Raw genomic sequence first — 11169 nt, 5'->3', positions numbered from 1 at the left:
ATTTTTAAATACACATACATACGATCATACGTGACAATAAATATAATGAAGTTTTTGGAATGTATAATGAAAGTGTCAAAGCTTTTGTACTTTTTATTGGAAATTTTTTATAACTAATGAAACTCAGTATCCTATGTGACTGATCGTGCCAACAACGCCAGGGGCAACGACACCACGAGCATTGTAAACTTGCACAGGTTGCGGATGCACGCCTATCAGTCTCGTTGCCCTAAAATTTGGATTGACAACTACCGGTTGTACATTTCCGAATCCATTTAATTGCCGAGCCTGAATGGAATTAAATTGTTGTCTCATGAATCCTGGATACTTTGCCAGCATTCCAGTTACGCTTCCGTAGGGAATGCCTCCTAGAATAAAATAATAATAATTAGTAAATAATGAAAAGTAACAATTCATAAGTAAGCATCATAGTTCTAATAAGTGAATCGAATTAAAATTGGATAAAAAGTTTAATTGATATGGTAATATTAATTATATAATGTCGTATAATTTTTTAATAAGTTAAACAATCTTTTTATCCTTGAAGTAGCAGTTATACTAACTAACTTTATATTTAATTTAGTTTCATTTTTATACTGATTTAAATCTTATACGTTCCGAGTGATATATCATGAAGCACTCGATATCGCCTACGCAGGTGTTGAAATCTCCACTCACATTGAGATCTCTACGATTTCTAAATCACACGCAATAAAAATGTATAATCAGATCCAATATTTTTATATTCTGTTTTTATAATCTTGCTTAATATGGTGGAATGTGTGATCTTCTACTCTGATTCTCAGAAAATAAACTGCTTATAATAAAAGTGAAAGGAATTCGAGCCAAATGTTCTCGAAACGCAGTGTCGTCCTCTGTCGTGATTTAATCGAATATGAAAACACGTTTGATTACTTTTATCAAATTTGAAGTTAGTTATAACGATAATGCACACATAGAAATAGCAAAATTACAAATTACTCGCAGAGAAACGAAAGTTAAGGAAGTTTCTTGAGATTATGTAACGTAAAAGGAAAGTAAGTAGACTGACTTACCATACGCCAATCCGTTCACCATCTCTACGATTCCTGCGCTGTCCGGTGCAACTGTCGATAAGTTCAGCAAACCAACCATAGTTAACAGTAGAATAGTCTGTAAACAATTAATTATTGCCATTTTATAAGCAGACGCTAAAATGAAATGGAAAAATCCTAGTTGTTTCCGCTGGCTAAATCAATGTAATTTTTGAAGCTGAACGTACATTATCGCTCTTTTATATGTGCTTTCAATCAGATACTGAAGACAAAGAAATTATCTTCCCATATTATTAAAACAATATTCAGTTCGTTGATGTAATAGAATTTAGTCAGGTATATCAGATTCTCAATTAAGAAATTATTAACAAGGTAGGCCTATTATCCTCGAATTTAATTTCGCGATAACAAACTTAGGTAATGGCAGTAAACGACAGTCATCGATAGAAAGTATGACATTATTTGCATGTTAGCTTTTACCTGGTGATATAAATTAATTATACCGTAAAAAGCAAAGTGTCTTATCGTTACTCGAATATAGAAATCTTGCGAAACGTTAAACAAACATGTTTGAAATATTAACTGTTAGATGTTAAACGTTTTCGCTTTCTCCTGTCATTTTATTTTTGTTAAAAAAAAAAAAAAAAAAAAGGAAAGAGAAGCAGGAACATATATATGCAGCTAAAATACACAGTTTCATTTGGATGCATCGTTTAAGTTTACTTTTATTTCAGCACACGTAGTCGTGTTTTCTGTTTGTCGAATCGTAAAACAAGAACGAAACTCGAGTACAAACTTGAAGATTGAATTATAGGCTCGGCGTAAGGTTACTGTTAGCCAATCCAAGGCCGGGATTTCGTTTCCACTAATTTCGTTATTAGAGAACACTGTAAACGAGAGAATTCGCGTAAGGCAATAATTATATTTCAACTATTAAAATCTAACAAATAATAGAAAGCAGATATAAATAACACAGTCACGAAATTTGGTTTAAATAATTATTTCGTTTAAATTCACTTCAAAATGGTTCGATTTGCAAAGTTCATTAAACATGTTTTTAGTATTAGCATTAGTGAAACATATGGACCTTGGAGAACACAATCACCTCTCTTACGTTAGTCACGCGAGTCGTGTTGCTGTGACTATTTTCTCTTTTTCGTTCTAGTTCGAACGCTTATAAAACCCGATTCAATTATCGCGTGAGGAACACCAATTTGACACTATCAAAGCATATGTTTACCAAAATGTTTTATCGCTTCCTTTTCCTTTTATTAATTTAATATTTTGTAAGTGATTAGTATATAGAAACGTATCTAAAGGTTATTAGAAATTAAGTTGTAATATTTAATATTTGAAATTTGAAAAATTGAAAGAAAAAAAAAATTGAAAATTGAAGAAAAACGAAAATTTTAATGAATAATCATTACGTTTAGATAATTTTTATTATTTTGAATTTTTTATATTATTTAACTCTTTTCTGTCAAGAACACTATTATAATAACACTTTATCGCACTTCACTAGGGGAATTGATATTTATATATTCTGATATATGTATAAAAGTCGTCATTTGGAAATAAATGTAATAACTATACTGTTAAGGAACACCACTCATTTAAGATCCCATTTTTAGATGATTACGAAGTGCTTTCTTATTTATTCTCATGCAAAACGAGCACAAGTGCGACGACGTACCTTCAAAGGAATCATATTGACCTTTTGGTAGTCACTTTGCAAGACAAGAAGGAAACTAAAGCATGAAACTAAAGATCGAATTATATACGGGGCTCGGTCTCGCAGTTGGCCAATCAAAGGCTTGTATTCCCTTTCAGTATCGAGTGTTATTCATCGATACAGGATTTTATTAGAATGCAGTACGTACCTAAATGGAGGATATCGTCCACCTTAACCTTGGTGAACGTCCAGCTACCACTCTCGTCGGCTGTGCCAACAGAATAAGGTAAATACTCTGTAATTCGTATTTTTATCAGGGAAAATCTGATTCCGATTGGGAAATATTTGAAAGTTGTTCATTGCAAGTTGCTCACTAAACAAATTGAAAATTGAAAATTTTGTTGCCTCATAGGTATTACAATCGTCCAGCAAATGTAATTTCACTGTCAAATTTGAGTAATTAAATACTAAACAATAGATGTAATTATACTAATCTTTATACACTCATTTATTATACTACATATTTCCACTTTTCTGACTGAACAAATTGAAAATTGTATCACGACAAATAAGTATCGAAATTGATATCTAAATATAGCTAAAGATCTCATTAATTGAATACTAAAGAATATTTTGATTAATCTTTATATGATCAGTTATTGTATAAGATACTTCCATTTGACGCATTAATTACTAGTAACTAATTACTTCGCCTACATAGTTTCTTAGCCATAACGATATTCAGACCATGAAGTTCATAGGTGCATTTGATTTAATAAGACGATTATTTTCTAAGCATCGAGTAATTAACATAATAGCATGGATCATTATTCTAAACTGCATAATAATCGTTAAGTGCAAGTACATTATTCTTCATCGACGAATCATTCATCACGTCTGCAGTACGATAAACGGAAGAATGATTCAGAAGTTACTTACTAAATTCCATGGAGAAATTGTGACATTCTGTTGTACTGAATTGGATCAAGGATATCCACTTTAGAACAAGGATTGATGTTACGTAATGAGCGCAACAATTTAGATTATAATCAATTGTACAAAGAAATAATTAACATGTTGATTAAGCGGTGGAAATTCGTTAAAGATTGTTTGTGAAGATTTTTCAAGAATTTTTTAAGGTTTCTGTATGGATGTTTTATGAATTTTCTTAAGGTCTTCTATGGAATTTTTTTAAAGGAATTTTAAGTGAAAATATTTTAGTAATTTTTTAAAAACTTTTTAAAGGATTCTTTAAAGACTTTCCTGTTTTTTGTGCAACGTTTATTTTTATTCAAATAGTCTGAATTATGTACAATGTACAGCAATACATGTAATAGATAAAGAACTAACGATAACAAATATGTAACTTTATTTGTTTAGCAAAAGATTTATAGAATTAATGTCATTATAGTTCTAACTAATTTGTTTAAATTTTAGTTAGAATAGTTTCGATTTATTACAGAAAATAGTTTGCAAAAATTTGTTAAAGCGTTCCGTCCTGATTTCTTCTTCCACATTTTCTTTTACTCGCCTCTTGCTTTAAACCCAATCAATATGACCGTTCGATTTCCATCCTTCCAGTATTATAATTATTTCCTTTCCACAAGTTATTTAAGTCTGAAAACATTGCACAGGTAAACGTGATATACTTTTTACCAACTTGCCCTCAAAAACTAGTCTAAAACAAATTGTTTCGTAAGCGACTCGTAATCACTAAAATAACTCAAATTCGTTTCGCCTTTCTAAAACGCCGTATCACACAAAACTCTCTCAATATGTCAGGTTAATGAAAGGAAATTCCAATGGTAATCTCTAATGAAGCTAACATCATCTTAACGTGTCATTAATATCCTTTCCAAACAATTTCTACTCGTCTACATAAATGTTTCCCAATTAGTTCAACAACAGCACGATTTTCAATTTTTGTTCTTTTCTCTGGACTCTACTAAAAAGACCTTAAAGTACTAGTATAAAATACAAATAAAAAATAAGCATTCTTAAAAATCATAATTCTCCGATATCCAAGAAACAGTAGAAATAATTTCCCTGGAACTTTGTTCGGTCAATTGAAGAGCTCTGTTCTGAGGTATAAAATTCGTATCTGTCTTCAATATGCTTCCAATCTCGTAATCATTATGAGTTTTATCAAAGTCACTCAAGGTCTCTATCCTAGCGTCCTTGAAATCGAACCTTTCATCACTCTTGACAGGATGAAATATTCTCTTCGATTCCTCTGCTTCCTTATTCTGATTCACGTCAACCAATTTTTCCTCGATAGTTTCGTTCCCTGGATTCTTTCCTCGACCATCGTTCACCTTCTCTGGATGCTCCTGTTCTATAGAACTTTTTATAGATAGTTCTTTATTTCTGTCGTTTTTTGCCGATTCGTTCACTAATTCAATCGTTTGATTCTTCTTTCTGCCTCTGGAATGCTGCTCCGCTGTTCCAGTTTTACTCGAAGTATCTGTCTCGTTGCTAGCTTCGTTGACAGATTTATTCAGGACGTTAGAAATGTAATTCTTCTTCGAATCTTTACTCTTCTGATTTCTCCTTCGAGCAATTTTAGAAGCTGACGTCGTTGATGCAACTAAAGAAGTAGATTCGACCGTGGCAACGGTGGTAGAAGAAGGTTTCTGTCTTCGACGAGCTCGATTAGCTTCAGTGGCAGATTTTGTCACAGTTTCCATTGTAGAAATAGCGTTCTTCGATGGCCTTCGTTTTTTTTTGCTTGTCTGCTTCGTGGAATTCTCAATTTCTCGAGGACTCTCGACCACGGTTATTCGAGGTTGGGAATTGTCTAAAGTATTCTTCACCAACTCGCTCGAGTTTCTACTTTCAAGCAAGGTATCCATAGAACTATTATCTATCGATTTTTCTCTATTTCTCGTTTTCCTGCTGGGGACTAATGTCACATCTTCAGGAACAATCATTCCTCTGGAAATACCTCTAGATTTATAAGAAGTCACAGATTCTTTTCCTTCGAGTTTCTTTTCCTGCGACGAATCATTCTTCGTTTCTTCCAACGTTCCCTTCTCCTCTGAATTGTCTTCCAGAGTCTGTTTGATCGATCTACTAATTTCTTCTATACTTCTTGATTTGATATTCGTCGATTGTTTGTCCAGAGGTAGCTTAATATTTCTCGAATTATATCTGCTGCTATACCTCATTGTTGGTCGATACTCGCTGCTACTTTCTATGTTATCTGAAGTTCTATCTTCTGAAGAATCACTGTCTATTCGACCCCAAAATCGGTATCTTCCACGTGGGTAAGTATTCGTTCGATATTTCGTAGCAGAAGCTTCCTCTGCTTCTTCCATTTCATCATCGAATTTTCTTAGCAAGCCTTTACGTTTCTCTGCCTCTCTTTTTCTATCTTCTCGTGCTAACCGTTCTCTTCTTTCCCATGGATATTCGTATTCGTAATTCATTTTATCACGATATCGACTGCGTCTTCGTTTCCGTCGATCATCTTTTTCTTTATACCACGGGAAAACATATTCTTCTTTCTCTTCGTTGCTTTCTTGCGTTTCTTCAGAGTTCCCCTTTGGATGAAATCTTTTGTAATTGAAAAATGGAGGATGGTAAAAGGCTGGTTTGTTTATACGTGGTCCAAGCTGCGAATATTTTTCATCTTCATAGTTCTCTGCTGGAGAAGATGGCCTGGAAGTATATGAGAAAGACGTTCGATCTTCCTCTGATTCGCTTTCTTTCGATGCGACGCTGCTTTCTTCAGAAGATTCTGTGCTTGACTGAACTTTCGTCTCTGTCTGTGCTTTCTCCGAAGATTCTTCATTGGAAAAATATGATTGATGAAACGGTTTCGAAGTATCTTCATCCTTTTCCTTTTCATGTTCGTCTCCCTTCTGTGTTTCATTGAAATTCGTAGAGTCTGAGGTTTTGTTGTGCCCATTAGAACTATTGGTAGTATTCAATGAAAATGATTTCTGAAAGTCTTCGTTAGCTAATTCTGCATATTTTGGAGGATCAGCATCCAAGAAGCTTTTCAAGTTAAAGAATTCAGTAGAAGTCGACAATTGTGGTTTCTGTGTGGTTATTACTTCACCTTCGTTCACACTTTCGTAAACTGCATAACCACTTCCTGTTTTATTTGCATCTTCTTCATTTGACTGGTTAATTAGATCGTGTTTAAAGTTATTAAAATTTTCAGATTTATTCTTGTAATCGTTTTTGGTATTATTGCTCATATATTCCACTTCGCGGTTTTCTTTCACAATTTCTTGACTGTCGAGTTCAATGACTTTATCCGTGGTCGTCACAGTTTCTGTCCAATTAATTTTATTAGTCAAGTCCAACGAAGAACTCTCTGTAGTGGTTAATGTTGGGTTAGAAGGGTCCTTTCTTCTAATATAATTATACCTTGGCTCGCTTCGTCTCTTGTCTTCTTCCACCATAGTTTTATTCACAAATTTGCCAACATTCCGAAGATCACCTTTTGGTTTCGAGTACCTTATCCTATCTTTAATCGTGTACACAACTTTTTGAGATTCTTCCTCTTCGTGATCCTCTTTATTATTCGAAGAATTAATCGTTACATTTTTCGGAATCTTCGATTTTCCCTTTGTATCGATTGTTTTTGGAAGTTTGGTGGAAATCATTGAATTTTCTTGAGTAGAAGAATCTTTGTCGTTTTCAATCGTTGAATTTTCCAAATTTTTTAGTTGATAATCACTTTCCTTCCACTTCAAGAACCTATTTCCTATTTTGTCTTCTTTCTTTTCCGTCGACTGGGAGCCCAATTCAATAGAAGCAACTAATAATTTTTTTTCACTACTAGAATTCAAATCATCCTTCAGATCCCGTTTATAAATGCGGACTTTTCGACGACGTTTCACGGTTCTAATCCCAATTACAGGTTTCTGCACCGGCTGAACCCTTAATCGACTTTTCTGTGGAACTCTAATTCTCTTGTACACACCTTGTCTGTACCTATTCTGATATGCAGGCATCGGCCCTTTAATATTAATTCTCATATCACTCGGACGATCCATGATATCTATCGACACACCATTCTTCTCTTTCTCTCTTTTCCTGTAACTCGTCGAATTTGTACTAGAATTCGTTTTAACGTCATCCACCGTATCATCCATTAAAGTAATTTCCTCTGAAGCTGGCATCGTCGTCATCTCACGAACTTGATAAGAATTCGCTAAATTCTTGATGGTACCCATAACGTCCTCATAAACCTGACTCTGATATGGTATGCTATCTGAAAGCTTTATCGAGGATATTTCACTGGCAGATGTGACAGGACGTCTCTCAACTTTCTGTGGTCTTTTAGAACTTTTCGTATACTTAGTCCGTGAACTTTGAACTCTATAACTCTCAGGTCTTCTTCTTGTTTTTGGTATCGTTCTTGGATAAATTTTATATCGAATTCGTCTTGTTTTCTGAGCTACGACGGGATTAGAAATGTATTTTCGAAGTTGTCGATAATTCTCTGGTCTCCTAGAAGATTTCTGTATTACGTAATCATCCTCTTCTCTAGGAAACATCATGATTCTCGAGACGAACTGCTTGCCATTTATTTCAGCTGGAGGAACTGGATCTTCCACTTGTTTCTCTAGAAACAAGGGATTATCGAATGGATCTTCGTCAAAGTATTTAGCCTTGAAACAGTCGAGCTTGTCTCCTAATCCTTTAAGACGAGGAAGATTCCCCTCCGGATCTTTATTTCCTACTGGTTCTTCCTTCTCTGGTAATACCTTTAAATTAGGCTCCACCTCATCACATTGCATATAAGCGTCCCTCGAATTGTAAAAGTTCATGGCTCCGTATGTTTTCGTAGGTAATCTCTTAGGATCTACCGCATATTTTAAAGCAGATGGAGTTGGCATTTTTTCGTTATTGTAAAAAGGATATTTTTCTGTATTTATGGTAGCTTCTGTGGTAGCAATACTTTCATCAGCATGATCTTCCTCGGTTAGTTCTTCCACATAATCGAATTCTGGAACTTCAACATCAACGTCAACCTGTTCGTTGCTTTCATCATCTTTCCCTTTGTTAATTTCTTTATCGTCATCTTCCTTACTTTCATTCGCTTCTTCGTTAAAACGACTGTATATTTCCTGGTTTATGACATCCCCGGTTATCGTTGGTGCCTCGTCTAATAATTTTGCATGCACATTTAACTCGTCCTTTATTTTAGAAACCTCTTCATGAACGTCTTTCTTTTCTCCCACTGAATCGATTACTTTTTCTTCTTCTTTCTGCCCATCAGTCACCTGAAATGTTTTATTTAATAATTCTATACGTTGCTTTAATTCTTTCGTCATGTTAGAGTCATCCTTTTTAACGTCCTTTCTCTTTCTTACTAAATCAATCACATTTAATTCTCGTTTCTTTCTTCCGGACACTTTAGATGTTTCATCCAATAATTCTTCACGTTCTTTTAATTCATTCCTCGCTTTAAAATCTTTTTTTCCAACGTCTCTCGCCTTCCTGACCAAATAAATCACATTTCCCTCTTCTTTCTTTCCATCGTCATACCTCGGCGCCCTCAAATTGCTTTTAATATACCCATTCCTTCCATTATACCCATTCACAACTATGCTTTCTCTTTCCACGACACGCGACTCTTCTCCCCAATCATTCCCACAATGTCTCGATTTCTTCTCCTCAAACTGTTTCGCCTGCGACGTATCCAGAACGGGCCCCACTTCCAGGCCGCGTGTCACTTTCTGCGAGCAATTTCTCTCGATCGATGGATTTTTCGCTGCTCGTTCTATTTCACCCCGATTCGACGTGCCATTGTTTACCATCGAGCCTTTCACGATATCGCTTTCGTCATCAACTCCGACAAATCTTCTTTTACGCCTTTTTGCACGAATTCCACGAACCCCGTCGAGATTTGACGCCTGACGAAACGGTCTCAGAACGTTTCTGCCCTGCTTCGACCCGTTTCCGCCACGATTTACGTAATCCATCGGTTCATTGTGCCAGATTAAATCCTTTTGCGGTGACGGAGAGCCTCGAATCAAATCAGACGCTGGCTTTGTGTTTCTTTTGCGATTTAGAGGATGTCGTTGCATCTGTGGTAAATCGAAATAAATCCGATACATTCTAGGATTTGTGTATACCTGACGACGTTGTTGAGAAACCGGAATCGAGCTCCAGTCAGACAGCGTGGCGTCGATCTCCGGTTTACTTCGCGGAACAACATTGTAATAATAATAATCTGGTGTTTTTTGAGGAAGTGGGGGCCTCAGTATTGTTAAGTCCTCTAGATTATTTTCAGTGTTAGACAGAAAAAGATTATTAGGTTGTAAGCTGTTTGGATGTTGAGGATTTCGATACAGACTGTTTGGATGCTGATGTTGAACATTTTTCAGGTTTTTTTCGTTCTTCACGTGCATCAAAACTTTCATGTAATTTTCATTCATTGGGACAGGTTTCTTCGTAGTCGTCATATCGGTCAGTGGTTTGTTTATGATACTCGATGTCGATGATTCCTGATTTGAAGATTGAATGTTAAGATTCGAGGGTTTTTGAGGTTCTTTTGGTTTGTTTCTAATTGTAATTTTGTAACGTGGTTTGCGATTGTTGACCGAACTTAAAGTTGGATTGAAAAGGGAACTGTCAAAGTTTTGGTTAAATTCTTCGTTACTGTTTAAAATCTTCTGGGAATTCAAAAATGAAATTTCTTGATCATTCATAAGTATCTTATCACTATCAGTTTCTAAGAAAGAAGGTGATTCCATTTTTAACTGTTCATTGGAATTAATCGATTGCCACAGTTCGTCCATACTTTCGCTATCCACAGGCAGCAATTCACTACTCTGCCCATTATTTTTTAAATATGCCGAATCCATAGAACTATGGCTAGAGTTTATTTCCTGTACACCTAAGATCTCAGGTTCCATGGTTGGAAACATCGTCGTAGTTTCTTCGTAAACAGAATAAGGTACAAAATTATTCAAATTTCTAATATAGGAAGGTTGTTCGAGATTTTGGTTCGAAGTCGTTGATTCCGATATCAATGGAAATTCCGTAGTTGTCGATTGATCCTGCCTCGTTTTGAAATAATCCCAGAAAAGTTGACCATAACTAACAGTCGTTGGATTCTCCTCAGTACGTATAAAATCAATTATATCAACATTAGACGAAGATTTACCATCGACTTTGTATTTGTGTAACCCTGATTTTTCCAAATTTTCTATGACGCTTGTATCCGTTGTACGATCCGTAGAAATTATATTCTCATTCATCGACGCTGCAGTAGAGTTCTCAACATTTTCAGACGATGACAATTTTCTTCGTTTTTTATCCGTCTTCTTTCTTCTTTCCTTCATTCTGTCATAATTATCACGTTTCCTTGATTCAGCTGAGGTTTCTATATCAGTGGTTGTCTCAACTTTCTCCAGTTTACTTATCTCAATTCCTTTCTCCATTTCTTCAGCTTCTCTTTCCAAATCCTCTTGCAGCTTCTCTATTCCCTTTTCAGCA

General features: G+C 35.2%; 1 protein-coding gene across 1 annotated transcript; it reads right to left on the bottom strand.

The window, feature by feature from the left end:
- Positions 1 to 67: 67 nt before the first annotated feature.
- On the bottom strand, positions 68 to 2816 carry LOC132915368 (uncharacterized). Its single transcript, XM_060975172.1, has 3 exons — positions 2728 to 2816; positions 1056 to 1152; positions 68 to 368 (listed from the first exon to the last, which is right to left on the bottom strand). The coding sequence occupies exons 1-3, from the start codon at positions 2740 to 2742 to the stop codon at positions 124 to 126; spliced, it is 357 nt and encodes a 118-aa protein (XP_060831155.1). The 5' UTR covers positions 2743 to 2816; the 3' UTR covers positions 68 to 123.
- Between the last annotated feature and the right edge of the window lie 8353 nt (positions 2817 to 11169).

This window comes from Bombus pascuorum, chromosome 1 (assembly GCF_905332965.1).
Source record: "Bombus pascuorum chromosome 1, iyBomPasc1.1, whole genome shotgun sequence".
In the NCBI taxonomy this organism is placed as follows: Eukaryota; Metazoa; Arthropoda; class Insecta; order Hymenoptera; family Apidae; genus Bombus; species Bombus pascuorum.
The sequence above is the reverse complement of the archived record's forward strand: the minus strand, read 5'-3'. Positions and strand labels throughout refer to the sequence as shown.